This window comes from Mustela nigripes, chromosome 1 (assembly GCF_022355385.1).
Source record: "Mustela nigripes isolate SB6536 chromosome 1, MUSNIG.SB6536, whole genome shotgun sequence".
NCBI lineage: Eukaryota > Metazoa > Chordata > Mammalia > Carnivora > Mustelidae > Mustela > Mustela nigripes.
Window position 1 is genome coordinate 36,239,468 of NC_081557.1, and position 23,919 is coordinate 36,263,386.

Below are 23,919 nucleotides of genomic sequence, written 5' to 3' on the forward strand. Positions count from 1 at the left end.
TTCCATTGTAATTGATGAAAACCACTGTCATTCTCAATTTTGTCTTTCCCTCATATAGTATTGTAGTTGCTGCAAGTATTTTGGGGAACCATCAAGAACCTGAGTTAGGGGATGTGTTTTGTTTGGGTTTGGTGGGAGAGGTGGCTGACATTTCTAACAGATACCACATGAAGAGAATTATAGAGACTCTGGGGACCTAAGCTTTTCTCTAAAGTGGAAACTGAAAGCAGAGGGCCTAGCCACTATTAAAAATGGAGACATCAAGGCCCAAAGAGGGGAACTGACTCTTCCAAGATCGCACGGCAAATAAATGCTAGAGGCAAGACAGACTTCTTGAGCAAGCTAGTCCCACCAAAGTAGGTTCCTCCCCCTCTCCCCAGGTCCCTCAGTTTGGCCACCAACTATCAGCTCACCTTTGCTATGATGCGGCACAAGGGAGCCCCCTCCTGGGTCAGGCTGAACAGGTTTCCTGTGGTAGATTCCGTGGTGTAGATGTTGTCTGAGGCATTGATTTTTCTCACCAGCGCCTAAGAAAGGAGAGCAGAGTCTGATGGTTGATGGTCACGCACCCCACCTAATCTTCTTTAACGGAATACCAGTGGGTACATGCTCTTAGAAGCCCCCGGGAATCGATAATCCCACCCCATCGGGAAAGACACGAGTCTGCATGAGGTCCAAACTACGTTTCAGGAATATGGGATAATTTCAACCCCCTGGGACATGGACAGCAAATGTGCTCTTTTCCAGTGGATCAGAAAACCAGCTCTCAATCTTGATGGTCTCAGCAAGTATGCTTTGTTGTTCTACTGGTTTCAAATGAGAAGAGAAATGATCAGTTAAATAAGCCATCAAGTTGAAAACCAATGAGTTGCTACGGCTATGACCAAAGACTTGGTTCATTTGCCTACGGCAAACTCCAGCTGGGTAATGGGTTCCGGGGTTGAGTCAGGAGAAGTAGTCCCCAGTGGCTTAGTGCTCAGGGCACATCTCCATCATGGGTATAGCCAGGCCAAATGCAGCAACCCCAGGAACCCTCTCTATCAAAGAGTGGGTAACTCAGGAACATCGGACTGCTCTAGGCTCTGGGAGCTAAGGCTTGAGGCAAGAAGCCTGGAAATGACTGAACGTAGGACCCAGGGAGAACCAGGAAGAAAAGCAAATGGAAAATTCATCAACAAATGAGACATAAAGATTAGTTTAGCTTATTTCTGGGAAAAAGCTTTTTCACATATCTTGAAACTACCTCCTAATCAGCCATTTGCTTTGAAGCATATGATTCATTGATTATAAAAGATTCCTACCTGCTAATTAATTCTAGCTGCTTGCGCTTCTCCTGGGAGATGTGGAGATAGTGATTCAGAAAGATCGCCTTGGGGGGCTTCATGCGAGAAAGTAACACCTCCCGAGCAGCAGCTCTGGGCAGCTACTCGGGAGGTTTCCGTTGCTATGTTATTTCAAAATATCAAAATGGATTTGTTTTTATTAAACCTAACGTTATGGGAAAAAAAACACTTAGAAGGAAATGAGGAGATTGGAATTCTGATGCCAGCTCGCCTTTTCTACACAGTGTGTTGATGAGGAAGTGTGTCTGAGGTTGAAAGCAGGGACTCTGGAGCCAAAATGCCCGGGTGCAAATCCTGGCTTTGCCCCCTCTGCCCTTTTTCTCCATGTGCCCCAGAGCAAGCCACTCAGCCTTCCTAACCTGCAGTTTCCTTATGTGTGAAGTGGGGGAGAAATAACTGCCTGTCTCTTAGGTGGCTGTACCCATTTCTTAAGGTAGCCAATACAAGGTAGCCAATACAGAGCCCACATACATATATACAGAGAGAGAGAACTTTTTTTTTTTTTAAGATTTTATTTATTTATTTGACAGAGAGAAATCACAAGTAGTCAGAGAGGCAGGCAGAGAGAGAGAGAGGGAAGCAGGCTCCCTGCTGAGCAGAGAGCCGGATGCGGGACTCGATCCCAGGACGCTGAGATCATGACCTGAGCCGAAGGCAGCGGCTTAACCCACTGAGCCACCCAGGCGCCCGAGAGAGAGAACTTTTTATATAGAAAATATATATATATATATATATATATATATATATATATATATATATATGACTTTTAAAGGTACTCGGCACATGGAAGCAAAATAAAATTGTTAGCTGTTATTATTTTGTGATCTTGGGCAATACACACCCTAGGCCTCAGTTTCCCCATCTGTAAAATGATTAAAATTAAGTGGGTTTAGGGCTCCAGGTAAACTGGACTCTCCTTTTCTTTATCCAAACTCCTACAATTTTTCACACACGCAATACGCTAATCCCCTACATAAAGCAGTCTAGGATTAAGTGGGTATTTAATCAAGCTACATTAAATGTAAAAATTATTCTCTAAGATTTGATAGATGTCTCATGTAAGGGATTCAACAAAAGGTAAAATTAATAACCAAGATTTGTCACTGCAGAGCTGTGTAATGAATGCATTTCTTAGAATCCTCCCCCCGCATGCTGTAAGCAGCTACATAAGTGATAATGATGTTCACATGAAAATGCCGATTTCATATATTGGGGTCCTGTACCTAAATCATAATTACTCAGTGTTCTTGATTAGTGTTTGCACTTGAAGCAAATTAGCATGATGTTAAACAATTCAATCCAATGTCTTTTGCAATCATCTGCTCACATTAGACCATTTATGCCTGAGAAGAATTTCTTGCTAATGCCTATACACACATACACCGTAATTATACCTCAAATCATCTTGGTGAATCAGCTCTCTGACAATGAAAAGTTGTAATCATCCTTTTCACAAAGATAAATTTGGAAGAATATGAGATCAAAGGCTCCACTGAAATCATCAAGGCCCTAAGCATCACAGTATGTGAGAGCCAGAAGGGCCCTTAGCAGTCTCGTCCAACCCTCACTTCACACTTCAGGAAACTGAGATGCAGAAACCTGACATATGTGGTATGTGGTGGAGTTAGTTGGACCCTAACTCCTGTGAATCCAACTTTCTGTTTTCCAAAGTCAGTGAGTTCCTCTCCCTCAAAGTCGGCAGCACCTCACCTGGACCAGCCAAGATAGAGGTCTCAAGACAACGAGAATATCCAGCCTCATTAGCAGCTCTCACCAAACTGGAGAGGAGCTCTCCTTCCTGGCTCCCATTAGCATCTACAGCCCTCTGCCCTGGCGTAGCCAGAGCTCTTCCTGCGGGGGGGCAGCATTCATAGACAGCCCCCAGCAACTTCCCCTCTGGATCCATCCCATGTCTTTGTTGAGGCCATAGCCCCTGAACCGCTCCAGCTGTGACTGCTCACAGCAGGGACACTACTGCCACCCACTCCAGCTGTGACTAGGGACACTACTGCCACCCAGGGGTGTTGGGGGGACTCCTTTAATAGACTTCGGCTTGAAAATTCACATCTCTTCCAATTCATGTCCTCCTTCACCCTTTTATTTCTGTTTTCAGACCTGCAACATGGTTTTTCATGCCTGACCCTGCTTCTCCGCCCCCCGCCCAACCCTGTATCCTGGACAGGCAGCTCCCCCACTTTATCCTAGACAGGCATTTATCCCATCCTATCTTGGTGTCAGCTTCAAACTACCACAGTCTCTAAAATCAAGATTTGTTAGGCAATCAAGAAGGAACTGAAGAAGTGTCAAAAATATGCTTTACCCTGTATTGTGAGAAAAGTGGTAGAAAAGAGACAAAATAAAGGAACAAAGATTGATGAAGCGGAGTGACAGAAATATTGTTTTAAAGACAGAGTAGGCAGAGAGGAAACAATAGAAAGAAAAAAACAAAAAAAAAAAAAAAAAAAAAAAAAAAACAAAACAGAATCTTGAAGACCAGGAGAAAGGGATAAACAGAATTAGGGAGATGCACACCACCTAGCCTCTCTAAATAAGGAATCCAAAAAGGAAAAAAAGAAAAAATTTAATTGTCTCCCAATTAGAAAGAGCAGTTGCAGCCCAGGGAAACTGATCAGGAGAGGTAAAGTCTCATACATCAGCCTGGAATGAGTTCCTCAGAGGGAGCCATGCTCTAGCTAAAGATTCAGATAGAGAATCCATAGCTGGGCACATTTAGGGCAGCCCAGTCATGCCAAGAGATTACATAAATGTGGGCAGATGTGACAGGTGTGATAGATTAAACATGGCCACACGTTCTTTGCTACTTCTCCCGTAGACAGATAGGCTCTGGTACCCACCCCCACCACCACTATTTAAATCTGGACTGGCCTCAGTGACCTGCTCGAACAATAAAAGCCAGCAGTTGATAGAAGGAATGTTCCAGAACCTCCAAGGCTAGCTCACCAGACACCTTGAAGCTGCCCCCAGGCTTCGTGGAACATTCTTTTCAGTGTCCCAAGTTACCATGTAAGACATTTGGGAACTCTGAGGCTGTCATATGTAGGATCTGTCTGCTGAGAGTATCAGTGCTCTCAGCAGACACCAGCTTTCCCCCAATCCCCTCCAAGGCACTACACATACGAAGAAGCTTTCTAACGACTTCCCGAACCATCTGCTAACTTAGTAACACCAAGTGACCTCTGTTGATGCCACACAGAACAGAAGAATCACTCAGCCAGGCTCTGCCCACATTCTTGATCCTTCAGAGGATAAGATATAATAAAAATGGTTGTTACGCTCCAACAGAGCTCTGGAAAACAGAAGACTACAGTGAACAGCATGAGATATCTAAAGGATTGCTAGATAAATTTCTAGGAGAAAGGTTTTGAAAAGGAGCATACAGTATTGTTGGTGTCCTCAGAGAATATATTGGAGAAATGCGTGAATCAAGCGTCACAGGAAAGGCACAGAAAGACTGCACATACTAAAGAGGAGATGGTAACCGAATCCAGGCTTGGATTAGTTATTGTTCTGATGGGAAAATATCTCCTGGGTTGGAATATCCAATTTAGGAAGGCAAATGGGGATAAGGTCTCTTAGAATTGGAGGTTTGGGGGCAAGCACAGACCTTAATTGATTTCATTTTTCTCAGTAAGGCAAATTCCAACATCTAGAAGTTGTTTGTTTTGTTTTGTTTTGTTTTGAAAACAAAACAAAACAAAACAAAACAAAAGAATGTTCCAGAAAGGAAAGAGAAGTCAATGTGGTAAAGCTACTCAAATCCAGCAACTCGTGCTCATTCTATGAGTTAGATAAAGAAAGAGACCAACATGAGACCCAGGGTAAACTTCAGAAAAATTCAGCAGAGTCTCCCTGAAAGGAGGTGAGGATTAACAGAAGGAGAGAGAATCCTGGAAGCGTAGTTCATTAATGCCAAAAAAAAAAAAAAAAAGGAGATGTAGCAGAAGGAAATGGTACTCAAAGTTAACATACTCAAAAGATATGGAAAGGGACGCCTGGGTGGCTCAGTTGGTTGGACGACTGCCTTCAGCTCAGGTCATGATCCCGGAGTCTCGGGATCGAGTCCCGCATCAGGCTCCCGGCTCCATGGGGAGTCTGCTTCTCCCTCTGACCTTCTCCTCGCTCATGCTCTCTCTCACTGTCTCTCTCAAATAAATAAATAAAATATTAAAAAAAAAAAAAAGATATGGAAAGACTGTGTTCTGAGAAGCACATGGCAGACGGACTGGTCTTCACAAGGCTATAAAAGTCCAGACTTCAGGAGCATCACAGAAAACCCTCCTTATAGACAGGGATTTTAGGGCTGAAGCAATTCTCCAGGAAGAGGCAGGGAAGATAGCCTTCATGATATAGAACTAGAACACCTGTGTGTTCTAATGCAGTTTTTATTTTCTTATTTAGCTCTAAATGAATTTTGAAAAACACATGACCCCTTACACATTTTTCATTCGAAAAGTAAAATTTTTCATCATAAGTTTCAAGAACAAAGTTGGAAAGGATGTAATTTCCAGTAGGTTGTAGATTTCGACATAAAATAAGACCATTACATCACTCTTTTGGATGTGTTCAGTGGAATTTAAATACCAAAACAACTTGATGCCCTCATCATCCCCTTAAAAATGTATGAATAATCTCTTTTTTTAACATTGTGAGCATTTTGCATCTTTTCTTTTCATCCTTTATGTTCCCAATCTAATCCCTCCTGCGAATTTTATCTTAATGTAATATATTTAAGTTTCAAAGTGTTTTAGGGATCATCCTTGTCATATTTATCACTGACATTTGAAATGTCATTTTATTTCCTGTGACTATCAGGCTCTAAGTGCTTAAAAACACTCTCTCCTTGGGGCATATGGTTGGCTCAGTCCAGCTCTTGGTTTCAGCTCAGGTCATGATCTCAGGGTCATGAGATCGAGAACCACATCAAGCCCCACATGGACTAGGCACTCACAGCAGAGTCTGCTTGAGATTCTCTCTCTCCCTCTCTTTCTGCCCTCCCACTGCTTGCTCTCAAAATAAATAAATAAACAAATAAATAATTAAAATCTCAAAAAAATACTCTCTTCTTGGTTGAGTTATTGTTATAATTTTTATCAGTACAACTGGTCCAAATGTAAATTGTAAATTCTGCTTAATAACCATAAATTATAAAAATTAAAATGTTATTATAAATATACATCTTAATGAGATAAATGAGGCTCTGTATCCTTTTCAGGGTTTCTCATTAATTGATCTATACATGATTGAATATTGACCTAATGCTATATTTTTAGATGTAAACCCTGAAAAATCTCATTCCCATAAATCCATAGAGAGGAATAGAAAGAGTTTACATAGCCAAGTTGCTCAATCCTGCACATTCTGAGTTACGCAATCACAATGGCGATCCATCATCAAACACCATTTTTAATGATCTGCCAGTTGATAACTCCTTTAAATTGGTAAAAGCAAAGAATTGGAAACCACTTGACTTGTAAAAGCGTTTGTCACCCAATCATTAAAGTTGTTCATTCACTATCTCAGTTTCTGGGAAGAAGTCCAAAAGTACTTTACCAAGACTTATCAAATACTTTTTAATTATACCCACTGCTCTTTCACTTGGAGTACCTTGGGTTATCCAAATTATTCAGAAAGGATTAGGAAAATCAAAATATTATTACATTCATTGCCAATATAATTTTTAGTAAAATATTTGTGCTTGTTTCAAATATGTTTTATCAAAACCTTGAAGCTACAGCTTTTGCTTCCTTAATTTATGGAAAACGCCCACCCTATAAACTAATCGGCAGACTGTTCTTTCAGCCAAGCCAATCAGCCAAGACAAATTTTTCTCAATATAGAACTGACTTTGTTTTTAATTGCAAAGTGTTTTGATATGTTTCAAGAAACACTAAAACAACACTGACAAATAATTATAGAAATCATTCTCCAAGGGAAAATGCTAAAAACTGTAAATATTAAAAGCTAAAATAAAATTTGGTTTTATTTGTGTATGTTATAAAGCCAAGATAAAGCAATTTACTAAACTTTTAATAATGCAAGGTAATATGTAGCTATATTTTTTCAGCAAATAGGTGGGTGGGTATATATATTGAAATCTGGTGTTCAGTATAAGGAATAATTAAAATTTGAGAATAAAAATATTAGAAATCGGGGTACCTGCGTGGCTCAGTGGGTTAGGTGTCTGACTATTGACTTCAGCTCAGATCATGATCTCAGGGTCGTGGGACTGAGCGCCATGTCAGGTTCCATGCTGAACATGGAAAGATTCTCTTTCCCTCTCCCTTTGACCCTCTTCCTACTTGTGTGTGTGTGCTCTCTCTCAAACAAACAAACAAATAAATAAATAAATATATATATATATATATATATATATACATGTATTAGAAATCATTTGATTATTTTTAGGACTCTGATGATCAGACTTCCCTCATATTTAAAAAAGGAAAAAGGTATTTACTGCTTAAATCTAATTAGTCCAGCTGCTAGCAATTAATTTTATCTTTTGCTAACAAGAAGCAGAAATTAGTATAAATATCTCAAAAATATGTTGACAAAATAAGCTTTAACTGCTTCCTTAAATAATGTGTACCAAATCTGACCAAAAAAAAAAAAATCATGTAAAATTTGCATCTGTGGATTTTATCCAATATACCTTGAAAAATTTAGTCATTCTCAAAAGTATTCCAGCATTTAAAAGAATCAGTATCATTAACTTTTAGAATCTTTGGCTCTTCAAAGATGTTTTTCTTTCCAGTGAATGACATATCCTAGGTTTGAGTATGAGATATAGTTAAAAGGAATTGCTTGCATTTAAATTTGTGCCCCCAAAAGCCATTTTGAGTGCTTGCTGTGTCTGACCAGCTCACTCTTCGCGTTGTCTAAGGAGAATGTCCCTTAAGAGCTATTCACAATCTGGGAGTAAATACAGATAGAAGGGATATGATAAATTGAAAACTTTCAAATCCACTCCTCCAACACACACACACACGCACACAACCATTCTACCATATATCTCCATACTGGGCAAAACACGTAATTTCTAATGCCTTTCTCAACAGAAATATGTAAGAAAAAGCACAGAAATAATTCATGGAGGCCTATGGGTTTATGGTTCAGGAATGAAGGCTTCTTCTTTGATCTCCCCAGTCTTACTGCTACTCCAAGGTTTTACACAGCAGGGCAATGTACCATAACATTTGGGATGGGTGGGCATATGTCCTTCTTTTGGAAAGTAATAGAAGGGATGTTAGAAACTGCATATTATTGGGAGGATCGTTTTGAGAAAGAAACAAAAATTGAAGATCTGGGCATTGATTTCCTTAAAAGTATATATGCTTGCATTTCTTCTGGTAAATCTTTGAGAACCTGGAGAATGCTATGTCTTTGAAGTGGTTTGGAAACTTCTAGTCTAAGTCACTTCGAGCAGCCCACACCAATGCAGCCCGGGGTGACAGAAAGACAGTGTTTAGAGGAGAGCTAGAAATTAAGAAATGTTGAAAATGCTGGATGGGAAAGTATGCAAACCAGGCAAGTTACTGGGAAGAGATTCTAAGTGCCTGACTTTGCAGGAAGAAGTAAACATATCAAATGTCCTTCTATAAAGAAGAAGACATTTTTCCCTATATATAGTAAACATCATGCCACAGTTAACCTAGGGTGGATGCTTTCCCCCAGTGAGTGAATTTCCACAAAACCTTGTGGACGATGGACACCTGAGATAAATTGATGTCCCACCACAGACCCTATCAAGATGCTGCCCATTGCCAACTCTCTTTTGTTCAGCAGCAGGTAAGTACCTGTGAAGACCTTCAGCAACCCTAAGACAGAGTCCCAGCATGAAATGTCGCATGGAATTCCTGCCTTAGGGACCAAGGATTGGTCTGTTTTGACTTTCTGTGAGTGCAGGGGTAGTGCTATTATTCTATTGCCTATCCAAGGTATGAACTCTTCCAAGTATGACTGGGAAAGTCCAGTACAAACTGAGAATCCTGGAAAGAACCCCGTCCCATTGCTGGAGAGACAGCCCAGACTGTAGCTTCCCAAGAAAACATGACCACACACACACTGGAATGAGACCCTTCTGGCTAAGATGAGCACAGTAAGTAAATGGGAGAGAATTTTATTAACCTAAGTACTTGGGACTTTGAATTATTCCCACAGGTAAAGGGATGCGGGGATTTTTGTTTGTTTGTTATGTTTTGTTTTTGTTTTTCATGCTGTTTTTGGTTGCGGTGGTGGTGGTTGGTTTTTTTTTAAACCTTTTTCTTTAACTTTATTTTCTCTCTGGGAACTTTATAATGAGACACAGTATTTCTAAATTTTGGACATCTTTATATTTCTCATCTGACAAGTAAAGATTATCTTTATGCTACAATTTAGTTGCATTGCAGCCTCTGATTACCTATAGAGGACAACATAGCTGAGCAAAATCTGACAGTGGGAAATAGGACAGGAAAGCAAATTTTGAGCTTTAGTTACAAAACCTCCTAGAGCTAACTTAATGGATCTAATATCATGAGTCATTTTCAAGCCTTCTGGGAGCAGAATGTAAATTTCCCACTATGATTCCAGAAGGATCTACAGAGAAAGAGGGGTTGTTATTTGGAAGAATGGCTTCATGAAGGTGGGAAGTATCTTTCCCACTGGCAGCTGACCTCCTCCCCCAAGGCGCTCAGCTGCACTCCCGCCTGACCACAGCCCAATGGATAAGGCCACTGAGACAGTAGGACAGAAACTATCACTACTAAGGGGCAGTACTTGGTCCCCACTACTCCTGTTCCCTAGGTAGGGATTTCAGCAGCACACCCCTGCTAGCGTCACTCCCTACCTTTTTAGGTCACCCTACTGAGAAGGTAGGGATGAGTTTGTGAGTTTGGGAAGAAGGAACTGAGGACATGGCACCTGTCTCTCTCTTAGGAAGTGTCCCTCAGGTCTGAGTTCTGTCACAAGCTAGGTGCTTTTCCCTCAGGTGAGGCCTGAAGCTGACCAGCTTTGCCTAAGACAGGGAGGGGAAATTTAGTTGTGAGATAGTTTGAACTAGTTCGTTTAGCCACAGAGCCAAAGATATATTCCTAATCAGTTTTATTAGAATAAAGATGTTATTTGAAACTAAAATAAAAAGTAATAGAGGGAATGGAAGGATAAATTAATATAACATCTACCCACATGAAGCTGAGTCAAGGAATCAAAGGTCCAGCTAAGAGTCAACTTATTCAATAGAGTCCCCTTTATTTTAGAGTAAATCAATTTTTACAAGTTAAGTCTTCTCTTACCTCCCACACAGCTAATCCTTTATTCCCAAATAGATTAATCATCAAGGTTCTTTAATTTCCTATCGGTGGCTCCTGACATTTTAACTTGAAATTCTTCCATACTCGCCAAATAGTTAAATTATCTTAAAACAATTCATTAGGTGGCCGGGGGCTCTTTTAGCAAAGCGTGCTGCGAGCTTCTCTTAAGGTAGAGCAAGACTTGATTGAAGAAAGCAGCTCACTGAGTCAGAAAAGGCCACTGGTTCCTCATGGGTCATTTCATTTAATCCTAATGACAACCCACTGCAGATGTGAGGACAGGAAGTAACTGACCCAGGTCTGCATATCCAGTGAGCAGCACTAGCGGGATGTGAACCCTGATATGCCTCCAGACTCCATGCTCAGGCCCCTACCTCACCATCCCCATATCACAGAATGCCATCCTACCAAGATTAGAAGAGACCTTGGAACTCATTCATCCCCTGCCAGTGTCCTCCAAGCCTAGCTTGGCCTGTTAAGGGACGGGACTTCAAAACACAGTCCCCTGCAGGACAGCCCTGTCATTTCACAAACGCTTCTCTACACAGAACATCCTCTAGGTTTGATGGCTGACCTGAGCACCTTCTTTCCTTTGGGGTCCCCAAACACAGAACGCTGGAGATGACAGAGTGTCCATCTCTGGACAAAACATTCTCTGCTCCTCTACCCACTCCCACAGACCTTGATCTTCAGCCTCTCTCCCACCCTTTCAGGAGCCTCCTCAGAGTACTGCCACTGCCAGTGATGCTTCTGGGGTCTGGAACTGGACATGACATTCCAGGATGGAGCCAACCAGTGCAAAGTAGTGCTAGATTGCTGCTGCCCTATCATAAGCATTGTTCTACCATAGATTATTTTTGTGCAAGGTGGGGATAGGGGAGGTGGCAAGGCTCTGCTTGAGAACTTCCCAAGGACAAAAAATGTTTTGACCAAATTGCATTTCTTGAAACACCAGCATCCCGGAATAAGTGATCAGGTGCTTTAAGAAGAAAACAGATTTGTTGTGACTATGTAATTTTGGAACATACAGCTTAGTATTCAGTCTTTATTGAGTGCCTACTGTAGCAGAGGTACTACCCTGGTCACCAGATATATACCCATAAACAAAACAAACCCAAATCCTTGTCTATGGGAGCTACAGATTGGACAAGAAACACTACGAATGTGTGAAGATCTTTTAGAAGATTCTCAGTGCAGAAGAACACATCACAGGGGAAGTACCGATGCAAGGACACAGGCTTAAGTCCCTGTATGTCAAGAGACCTCAAATATAGGATCCTCATATAATTATTAACATCCTAGGGAATGTACTGTTCACCAGTTTAAGAAACACATGCTTACAACACTGAACACAGATCACCTTGCCTTCAGCCAATGTATCTCCTCATGTCACTGCCATCTGTATGGAAACATACACACACACACAACTAAAGATCAGCCAAAATGTATTAAGAGCACAGCGATCCCAAACAATAGGAGGGTGTAGCAGACACCACGGTGCTCACTGGGAGGAAAGGGGGGGCTTATTGGAAAGCTAAGGAATGCAGGGCAGACAAGGGGAGGGAGGCCAGTGCACCAATTTTTTTTTTTTTTTTTAAGATTTTATGTATTTATTTGTCAGAGAGAAAGAGCACAAGCAGGGAGAGCAGCAGGCACAGGAAGAAGCAGGCTCCCCACTGGACAAGGAGCCCGATGTGGGACTTGATCCCAGGACCCCAGATTCTGACCTGAGCTGAAGGCAGAGTCTTAACTGACTGAGCCACTCAGGCTAGTGGAGGGTGGGGGGTGCAAATTCCAAGAGAGGAGCCGCTGATCCAGCTCAGCTCCCAGGCCAAGCATCAGTGACCCAGGTGGCCAGACCTGGGGATGGGCAGGATTTAGCTGGGGAAGCAAAAGGACCCAGAGCAGGAATTCTACTGCAAACAAGATCAGGATGAGGGAAAAACCAGAATAGACCCAGAAACCCCAGGAAAACAGCTACCTAGCCCACAAGGTCCAGGCAGACTCCTTTGTAGCCCAGGGAGCTCTCCCCAGGATTCTGACCTAGACCATGCTCTCTACCCCTTTGACTCCTGGTAGACTACTTCCAAACCCAGCTGACTTCTGTTTATAATTCAACATTACTCTTCAAGGTTAGCCCTTTTGTTGAACCTGATAGTTCCAGGAGAGAGGGCACAAAATTCACATAAAAAGCATCGTCTGCACCAGCAGTCCTTCTCCAAAATACCTCCAGGCTCCCCTCGTCCCCACGGCGACCTTCAATGTTCTCACTCTTCACTCCCTTGGCTTTTTCACCCACTTCGGCTCCATGTCCCACAGGGTCCCTCTGGGACTTGAGAGCTCAGTGTGGGACACTGGCCCCAGCTTAAGCCATTACTCGCCCAGACATGCACAGCTCAGCATTTGCGTGTCAACTCCAAGGCCAGCCCCAGCAGCAACCCGCACCCCCCACCCCGCCCTTGGCCCTTCCTTCCCTTCCTCCCAAGCTCCTGGGACAGAGCGGCCTCTGCAGATCTCTGGGGTGGGAAGGGTGAGAAAGCCTGGGGCCAGACACGCTGACGAAGCAGGTGAACCAGACCAGAAGACCCTGTACCCTGTGGAAAATGAGCTGGACAAATAAAAAGGAGAAAAAGGAAAGCTCCGGGCTCTATGGAAAGGCTGAGTCTGGAGAGAAGCTGATAGGGGAAGAGACTCGCTATTTGTGGAAGGCTTTTATTTGGTGGTGGGAAAAGAATGGCAAATATGTAACACAATATTTCTGTAACTATAAATAACACGTAAATACCTTTCATAATGAAAACCTTATGGAATCTGCTTTTCTGGGAGGCTTTTAAAATAGGAAAAGGCAACGGAGGGAAATCACATATATTTAACCCACACTGTGTTGTTTGCTTAATCCTCTCACTTTTTCTTCTGGGGAAGGTTTTCACTTTGTAGGTGAAGAAAATGAGGCCTTTGAGATGTTACGGAACTTGATCTCGGTCTCACGGTGAGCCATAGTTTGAAAGTAGATCTGGTTCCAAAGCCCTCATTCTTTCTAGAATCAGACACGAGCCTGCTTAGAGGCAGGGGCTAGACTATATGACCTTTCTAGATTCTTTTCTATTGCCAGATTTGGGGACTTGGCTTGTTCCCCCACAGATGCCTCAAGTCTTTCCAGATAATACAGATCTGTTGTGCGTACTGTAGACAATAGCAACAGAGATTTAAGGTAGTAGGGACAGTACTGAGACAGCAGCTGGGAAATGCTTCTGCCATGGCCTCGTGTGACCTTAGGTAAGTCTCTTTCCTCTTTAGGCTCCAGTTCTCACATCTAGAAAATGCAGATTTGGGCTAACTTGGGAAGCATCGAGCTCTAACAGTCCTGTTTGCTAAGTGTTGGGGTTCATTTTGGTAGCCTGAGGATGTGCCCCAAGAAAAGCATGTGAGAGCTTCCCCCAGCCTGGCCCAGTGCCTCGGTCCCACCCCCACTCCCACCCCAGGAGTCCACGCAAGCGCCCCTGTCCATAGCCCAGCCTGCACCGACCTGCACCTCCCGGGTCAGCGCCAGCTCCAGCAGCTGGCCGAAGTGCTGGCCCAGCGTGCTCAAGGTCTCACTCACGCAGGCCTTCATCGACTTCAGGACATGCTCATTCTCAACCTGGAGGCACCTGGGGAAAAGAAATCATGGTGTGGGCCCCTGGGATGGGCAGGTATTCAGCCCAGAGCCATTCCAGGGGCCAGATCTGGGCCTGCCGCAGGCTTGTGGGTGGCGCGAGGGGCCTAGGAGGACGTCATCAGCTCCAGGGGAGTCAGAGATGGAATATTTCACAACCGGCTCATCCTCTGGCCTTCTAGTGTTCAGAGAAGGGCTGGTCAAAATGGGAGCGAACAGTCCACGTCACTAGGAAGACAGGCCGGCAGCCAGTGGTCAGACCCATTCCTCTGGGCTCCGCCCTGAGAGGACCCGCCATCGCTGCACCAGGGTCTGGGGTGGGGTGGGGAGCTGCAAGGGGATGCTGCTGCTGTTGCCAGGCCGGCCGGTGCACGGTAATACTCACAACCCTGGAGGAAAGGGCCATCTACAGTGGTGGTCTACAGAAGGGAGCCTTGAAAATTTTCTCCCCAGGTGGAAAGAACAGGGGCGTGGATCAGGTTTAAAATATACCCCAGGGGCCTGAGAATGTTCTCCTAGAAGGCCAAAGACGCCACAGGGTCCTAAGGGAAACCAAGTCTTGTGTTTCTCTTACAGGGCCTGGGGGCTGGAAAGAGTAAGGACAGAGGGTGTGTATACATGTGAGGCTGAGCCTCTGTATGTGTCTGAGTGTGAACATGTACATATTGACGTGTGCGAGATACAGAGAGGAGGGTGTGAATGTATTTCTGTGAATATATGAGTGTATGTTTATATATCTACGTACAGGCAAGTGTGTCTGTGAGATCCTTGTCTATGCGTCTGTGAGAATAGGCTGTGAGGGTCTGCTTTCATTTTGTCTTGACTTTGGGGATCAGGTTAGGGGGTTTCCCAAAGCTGCACGAAACCTTTTCCTTTTTACTAACGCTCAATAATCCTCTTTTTTCCTCTGCATGGGCCTCTCCTCTTTTACATTCTCTCTAGGACCTGAAAATGGGGCAGAAAAGCCCAAAGGAGTCTTCCAAGGATGCTGATGAAAGTCAGCAAAAGGAAGCTCCAGACTACCACCAGTCTCCCACCCCACTCCCTCTTTCCCCCTGGAAGAAGATACCAGCCCCTTCCCCTGACTGAGGACAGGCTGTCCAGTCTCATCCAGCAGCCAGGTTTACCTCTCTGTGATTGCCGAGAGCTCTGAGCATTTCTCCATTAACAGTTTCTCAATCTGTGGAAAAAAACAGAAGAAAGTTTATTCAATTCAACAAGCACTGGTTGAGGACCGACTACTGCGTGGGGCTCTCTGGGGTATAAAGATGAAGAATCAAATCATCTGATTTTGGAATCAGGCCCATCAACTATAACACAGTGTTGTATGGATGGCAAGACACCATCGTCAGCTTCTTTGAGAGCTCCAAAAAGAAAACCAAGCCCTTAGTTGTGCTGGAGGATCTGAGAAGCTTCTGAGAGGAAGGGGCATTTGGGCTGGGCTGCAGAGGATGAATAGAAGTTTGCTGTTTGTGAAGTGGAGCAAGGAAAATGGTAAAGCTGTAAGCTGGGAAGTGAATGCCAGAAGAAAGAAAAACAATGAGAAGGGGATTTTCAGTGCTCCGCTATGGGTTTGGAAAAGAAGATTGGAAATCATGGGCTTCAGAATCAGAAAAACTTAAGCTGAATCCTGCTTATACCATTCACTGCATAACTTTGGGCAAGTTACTTAGGCTCTCTGAGTTTCTATTTCCTCATCAGTACAGTGAGGACTTCACACTAGCTAATACTTTTTCAATAACCATTTTTAATGTTTCATTACATGTAAATAACATGTAAATAACATGAAAAAAATACTATTACTCATTTCATTAATGGGATGGAACTGGGGTGCAGAAAAGGTAAGTAACTTGCCAACGTCACAAAGTAGAGCTGATCTTTGAACCCAGACAGTCTGGCATTAAAGTGAGTGCACTGCTCCCCTGGACAGCTTCTCACAGTGGTTCTGTCTGCTTTGTATCTAGTGCGGGTTAAATGAGATGGGTGAGTGAAAACACCTAGCTCAATGCCCAGGACATGGTACATACTCAGTAAAGGCCCTTATTATCTTCTCTGCTCTTTGGAAGAGAAGGGAAGTGCTGGAGCAGGAAAAGTTCAACCTCCAAGCACTTCAGACCCATGCTTCTAGAAGGCATCCCCCTTGCAAATGCCCACCCGCACCCACCCTGGGGCAGCTGACCTGGCCCATCTCCTGGGAGGAGCTCCTGCTGAGAGTGCTGTACTCGCTGACCATGGAGCGGGCATGGCAGGCCAGACGCACACTCATGCTGTGCACACGTGCCCAGCGGTCCTGGGCCAGCTTCTGCCCGATCCTGCGCAGCTCGGTGCTGATGACCCAGCCCCTCTTGAGAAGCAGCTGCAGGGGGTCTCCGGGGCCAGGGCCGCCAGCCAGGATGAGGTCACTCTGAGCATCTTCCTCCAGGCTGATGGGCTTTGCCTGCAGGACGCACATGCACTCACACTCCGTCATGAGCTTCAGGTCCTCCATCCAGCGCTGGACTGAGTCCGCCTGCATCAGGTGCAGCCTGCATCCGGGGAGCAGCACCACAGTGATGGTCAGCGCCCCGCAACTTCCAGAGGTTCCCATTTGGGCCATCTGACTTTTATGAAGCACCTGCTCTAGGCTCATCACTGTTTCTTGCACTCGCTTACGTTAACCCTCTTTTCTTCTGTTATCTCCAACTCACAGATAATAAGAGGGAGGCACAGAAGCTTTGGAAGCAGATGACCAGACAAGCACCAGGCCATGAAGTCAGGCACATTAGCAGACTGTATTTACAAGAAGAAGAAAACAGAAGGCGCCTAAATATTGAATCCTGGTTATGTGATTAGGAGCTACGGTCGGCTGTGTGGTTACCGAGTGTGAACCTTTTTAAAATTTATTTTATTAATGAAAGCATTTTTAAACATGCTTTCACAAAGAGTGGCCCAAGACTAACATGGTTAGAAAGGGGATAAAGAGAATACAAGAGCCTCTGATCATCATGTTCTAGAGATAGAGAGCTGAAGCAGACTGATCTAAGAGCATCCAAGAGGGAGGAAAGGAACTAGACCCTCACTCACAGACTCATTTACTCCATGAACACTGCAGAGGACAGCTGTCATTTTGTCCTTCTAGCATCCTTCCTCCTCCTTCTGTCAATAGCAGAGGCAAGTGATACCGTTGCCCCTTGGTGTGGCTTCTTGCCGTGAGCTACTGCTGTTCCCTCCTTCCAAACATAGGGCTTGCAAGGCAGCTAAATCATGGTACCTGGGAACCAGCATTTGGCACAGAGGAAGCCTGTTGTACTATGCAGGGAAGAGCTCTGGACCCTTGAGCGGGACCCACTCCCACCCCCTACCTCAGGCCTGGAATGGAAAGGGCCATGGAAAAGTCACAAAGGGAGCAAAAGGGAATCAGTGCCACCAAACTGCCCCTGTCCTGGGCCCTTCCCGGGAGGCCCAGACTCACCATTCTGTCACCCCCACTAGCCCCCATTCGCACCGAGCCATACTCCATTCTTGTCCTTTAAAATCTTTTAGAACTAGAAAGAAAGTGGGATTTCAGAAGCTGTGTTAATTAAAATCCTAGTTGATTTATCACTTGGCGGGTAAGAGACATGGAATGACAAAGCTATTGATTTCTCGAGTATCTGCGTTATTGGGGCCTGTGAGAGTCTGTGTTTGTGGATATGAACTCATTTAGGTGTCTGTCTATATTATCTGTGTGCTCGTGTCTGGGATGTCTGGCTCGGAGCTGCTGTGTCTCTACCTGCACGAATCATCCGATGATTGCGGGTGCTTACAAGCCTTGCATCAGATAAACTCGATGACTAAGAACAGCTGGGGTGGGCCGTGAGCGTGGGCTGCATTAAATGACTCAGTCCCAAAGTAAAGAGTACAGAAAGGGGACGGAGAACAAGTAACTTTGCAGTGGAGAAACCTGACATAACCCCATCCTACTCAAGTGATCCAAAGGAACCTCATTGCTCATCAGCCTCTGTTGACAGCGTGGGCTTTGGATGGGACATGATGAGCAGGACTTTCTTCTCCCAAACACCAAACTTTAGTCTAATCAAACGAAAGGCCCCAGGGATCGGCTAAGGGACATTCTACAGAATACCTAATCAATACTCCTCACAAGTGCCAGTGTCCTCACCAACAAGGTCACGCTGAGAAACTGTCAGAGGCCAAGGGAGACAAGGGAGACATGATGACTGACTACAGCAGGATCTCCTGGATGGAATCCTGAAACAGAAAAGAACCCTCATGGAAAACTAGTAAAAGCCAAATAAAGTCTGGAGTTTAGTTAATACAACAGACTAATGATGGTTCCTCGGTTGTAACAAATGCACCATGCTCTCAGGGGATGCTAACGATCAAGGTAATTAGGTATGTGGTTAGCGTACAGGGGCCGTCTGTACTATCTTTGCAACTTTCTGTAAATCTAAAACTATTTTAAAGTTTGAATGTTTCTTTAAAGAAATGGGGTTCCGGGGAGAGAGGTAGAATCCAGCTGACAGAGCTGAGGGTTCCTTACTCCATTATCCACAGGAAGAATTGCATTTCCATTGCCTCTTCCCCAAATAGAAGCCCAGGCTGGAACTGACTGTCTGTCCGGCCTTGTGTCATGAGCCTCAAGGGAGGAAAACCTAGAGAATGTATCATCCTCCACTGGAGCAATCCAAACCCCAGCGGACAGGTAGGAGGAACCTAGCTAAGGAGCCAGGAGTGGAAGCTTCCTCAAAGAACCTGGAAGTGGAAGGAAAGAGGGTATACCTGGTTGGACCAGAGGACGAAAGTTGTTCTCTCAGAGGAAAGGAATGTGGCAAGCCTAGTTGGCTTCATCTTCCAGTTGGTCCTATGATCTGCCCTGGAGCCCACCAATGGCTGATTCCAGGCAGGCCTCCTGGACCTGCCCAGGGAGGCCCCCTCGGGCAGAGTCAGGCCCTCAGACACCTCTCTGATGATCCTGCTCCCTCCTTAGTTGCCTGAACAGGCTTTGAACCCAAGCTTCCCGGGGATGAAACAGCCTACTGTGTAAGGAAGGCTACTGTAAGGAAGGTCCTTGAGCTTATGAAAAGCTACTACAGGCCCAGGCCAAGAAGGCTTGTACCTTAGCATGCGGGGGCGTGAAGGGTTGGCTCTGCTACTTACAATCTGTGTGGCTGAAGGAAAGCTATTGTTGCTTTTTTCCCCCTTTTCTGAAATTTGTATTGAAATAACATATGTACATGAATGTGAACAAATTATAATATCAAGCTGCAGTCTGATGAATTTTCATAAGGTCGACATGCTCATGTATCCAGGAACCAGTTTTGAAACATTGCCTGCATCCCGGTGGTCTCCCTGGCGCCCCCTTTTGGTCACTCCCCGACGAGGATATCCAGTATCCTGACTTTTTAACAACATACATTAGTCTCTGTAGTAAGTTTCTTAACCTCTCTGAGCCTCAATTTCTTTATCTGAAAATAAAGGTAGTAATTTCAGAGAGATGGAAGAATTACATTAAACAGTGAACAAGAAGGACTTAGGACATTGCATAGTCTAAAGAAATGCTCAAAAATGTTAGTTCTCTTTGCTGTGTGTCCCCCATGGAATGCTTCAGCACCTACAATAATTACCATCACAATGGCTAGAAGTTTCTGAGCACATGCCACATGTTGAGCCCTGTGCTAAGTGCTTTACACGAATCATTTAATTTACCCCTCAAGACAAGTGTCTGCCTTAGTAGTATTATTATCCCCATTTTACAGATGAGGAAGCCAGGATGAGAGAGGTAAATCCCCCAGGTAGAAGGTAGTAGCATTGACATTAAGACTTTGGTCTCTTTCACTCTTTTTTTTTTTTTTTTTAAAGATTTTATTCATTTATTTGACAGAGAGAGATCACAAGTAGGCAGAGAGGCAGGCAGAGAGAGAGGAGGAAGCAGGCTCCCCGCTGAGCAGAGAGCCCAATGCGGGACTCGATCCCAGGACCCTGAGATCATGACCCGAGCCGAAGGCAGCGGCTCAACCCACTGAGCCACCCAGGCGCCCGGTCTCTTTCACTCTTAACCCTTAACCTCTTTGCTTTACTGCTTCCCACTCTAACAACCTTAAAAAAAAGAAAAAAAAAAAAACCCCATCAAGGAGCAGAGAGCAAGATAAGACAGCCTGACACAGGGAGACAGGAAGGACAATTTTCCCAAGCAAAGAGTTCTGGGGCTGCTTATAAGCAACAGGACGAAGAAGGGAAGCTGGGAGCCCCTGGCTCTGCCTAAAGCTCTGGGGTACAGGGCGGACTGGGAACCCAGCTCCAGAGATGCAGCTGCTGCTTCCAGGCCAAACCCACTCCCGGCTGTCCAACCGCCGGAGTGCCTGCCAGGGTGACAGCCGCTGAGGCAAGGACAGACAGAGGCGCCTTCGGGAAAGCAGAATCTGGTTTTCTTTAAGAATGAGCTTAAAATAACTTCCATTTCTAGAGATTGTTTGAAGAGAGACCTCCTCTTTCCCCACTAAGGAGCAAACAAGCATACGGAGAAGAATAAACTGGGTAGGTTAGGAAGCACAGAGACCCCCACCTCCTCTTAACCTCGCTCAGTGACTAGGCCTCAGGCCCCATCAAGTAGGCACAGTCTCCTTAGGTCCAGGGCCAACTCCAGGAGGGCTGGGAGGACTTCAAGAGGTTCTGACCTATTGAGGCTGGAGGGGGAAAATGAGTCGGCTGCTCAAGGCATGTATCTATCTCCCACTCAGCCTGATTTTACCCAGGATGCTCTGCATCCATGCTGCCCAAATTACAACGAAACCATTGAGATTACAATATAATTGTGTTTGGCATTTAGTATACGTGCTACTGAAGCAAGCACTGTGTTTGGCATTAAAAAAAAAAAAAAAATAGCGAATTGGGTGAAAAGCAGTTCTGAAAGCAGAGGAAAAGGGAAAATAGACAAAACTTATCAGGGATAATAATTAATATATATTGGACCCTTATAGTACCCCAAGGATTGTATAATTATCACACATCATTTTATTCTCGGAATATCCTGATTAAGTACACACTTTCCGAGTCTCCATTTCACAGATGAAAATACACAGGTATGGAAGACTTATATGACTTAAGAGAGCCAAGACTCCCTGCAGGCAACCCAATTCCAAAGACTGTTTACCTACTGACCATACTCTACAGTTTCTCCACCTGTCTCTCTCTCCTACCAACTTCAAGATATCCTCAAAGGCAGGCATTGACCTCCCTCAGCATCTCCAGCACTCAGCACAAGGCCTGACACATGGTCAGGATCAGTAAATATTTAAGCGATCAAGTAAATCAGAAATTGCCTGGGAAGCATGAATTGTAAGCCCTGCCACGCCAGCTAGAAATATTTTCTGGACTTGTAGGGGTGTTACAAGATAAGCATGAGTGCTCCGGCCTGACACATGGGAAACCCTTGAACTCACGCAATCCTCTGTTCTGAATTACATTTCAGGAAATGTGGTTTCGATCTCTGGCTGGCGTGTCAGACAAAGTCTAGGTGAGTTCCCTGCAACGTGGTTCAAGTTTAAGAGCTGGGTAAGTAACTCCATTCCACAAAAGACATCATAATAAAAACTTCTGTGTTAAATAGAAACACGTGACCAGGGGTCAGTAGAATCAGAGAAACCTTTTGTACAAGTCACAAACATTCCTCGATTCCACTAAGCCATAAAGCTTGGGCCCTTCGCAACCACTGTCCCAATTCTCAGAATTTCCAAGCAAATGGTAAAGTATGGATATGGATACTCAAGCCTGGGGTTGGGTGGGGGGGGGTGGATAGGAAGTGGCTAAAGGGAGATCTTAGCTCCTATGGGAAGTGCTGTCCCCAAAGGACACCTGTAACAAACACAAAATATCTTCACTCAGTTCAATAAGGCTTAAAATTTGAAGCCATTCCTGTCAGACAACCCCTACTTGACCTGATTCACTGACGCACTATCGATGTTGAGCACACACACTCTGTGCTGGTCCCTACCCTCAGGACACTCACCCCATTTAGGGGAGAGACAGACATAAGTAAATGTAACCCAACACCATGCGCCATACACCTCAAGCATTTCCAGGAGTCCCCAGAGTTCATCTCATATACAGCTGACCCTTGAACAATGCAGGCTTGGACTGCACAGGTCCACTTAGAGGTGGATAGTGCAGTACTGTAGACACATTTTCTCTTCTTTATGATTTTCTCAGTAACATTTTCTTTTCTCCAGTTTACTTGGTAAGAATACAGTATAGGACATACGTAACACAGAAATGATGTGTTAGTTGACTTTATGGTATCAGTCAGGCTTCCAATCAGTTGTAAGCTATTTGTAGTTAAGTTTTGGAGTCAAGGGCGACATGTGGATTTTCCACTGTGTTGGGGGGTGGGTGCCCCTAACCCCTGCGTCGTTCAAAGGTCAAGTGTAGATCCTCCCCCAAATCTGTCACCTTTAATCCCTAGAGCACCCTTACACTGGGATTACCCTGACTGTCAGGTCCTGCCAGGCCCCCTGGCACGCCGACCCTTCCTTCTGGGGGCTCTCCTGCTGTCCACCTCCACTAAATATCTCACGCTGATCACAGTCACCACTTCTCTTGCTGCTGTGTCTTCTAGGCACCATGGTGCCACCATCAGAGCCAGGCACACCACTGGGTCTCCTAGGCATCATGTGGCTTTTGTGGGGTATCACTGTTCCCATCAGAGCGTGAACTCGGGAGCTGGATTGTCTGGATTAAATCCCACATCTGCCACTTGCCACCTGCATAACTGTGGGCAAGTTATTGAATCTCTCTGTGCTTCAATTTCCTCGTTGGTAGAAAAGAAATGAAAATACTACCCAGCCCCCAGGTTTTTTGAGATGATTAAGTGAAGAGAGTATATACACATACATACATATGCATCTATGCAAATATGTATATCTACTTGCTTAGAATAATGCCTGACAGGAAGTATTATACATGTCAGTTGTTATTAGAGAGGTTTCAACTAAATCAGCTGTATCAGAAGAAATTTAATTACTTCGAAGGAGAGAAATAAGGAAAACTCTGGGAAGACGGCCTCCGTGACAGCAGTTTTTAAATTGCTTTAAATTCCCAGGTGAAAAACCGGCAGAACAACAAAGATAACAAAACTGAAACCTTATGGATAAAATTTACAACAAAACTAGATGATAAAATATCCCCACAAAACTCAAAATACAAGCAGATGGGATTGACCACTTAAAGCTACAAGACCTGCTGGACATCATCTGTCCAAGAGGAAGAAGGACAAAGCAATAGGGTGGTGTCTGAGGAATACGAGGGAGGAGCACCCCCAGCCCCATAGCCACTGGTATTTATTGGAAATCACAGTATGACCATTCAATTGTTGCTGAAACTAGGAGGGAACATGCCTCTCCATTATCAGGTGCATGCAAGGCACCTACCAAGAGTTCTAAAAACTAACCCAGCAGGAGTCCCTTCTCTAACAAACTGCCACATGGAGAAGAAACTTCTGGAAGCACAATCAGAATTGAGCAGGACTGGGACCTCAGAGACAAAGGTGAGAGGTCCATGGGAGGGGTGGAAGCAGAGCTGGAACTCTCAGAAAGCAGATCACCTGATGTTGACCCTTACACAAAAACGAGGAAGGAGC

At 44.5% G+C, this 23,919-nt stretch overlaps 1 protein-coding gene across 1 annotated transcript in view; it reads right to left on the minus strand.

Annotated features, from left to right (window-relative positions):
* INSC (INSC spindle orientation adaptor protein) overlaps nt 1–23,919 on the minus strand; it is an 87,993-nt gene that overhangs the window by 48,659 nt on the left and 15,415 nt on the right. Inside the window, exons 2-5 of the mRNA XM_059388811.1 lie at nt 16,489–16,834; nt 15,437–15,489; nt 14,181–14,304; nt 414–527 (exon numbers count right to left, since the gene is read on the minus strand). Of these exons, the coding sequence (XP_059244794.1) occupies nt 414–527; nt 14,181–14,304; nt 15,437–15,489; nt 16,489–16,834 (637 nt within the window). The remainder of the gene's footprint in view (nt 1–413; nt 528–14,180; nt 14,305–15,436; nt 15,490–16,488; nt 16,835–23,919) is intronic.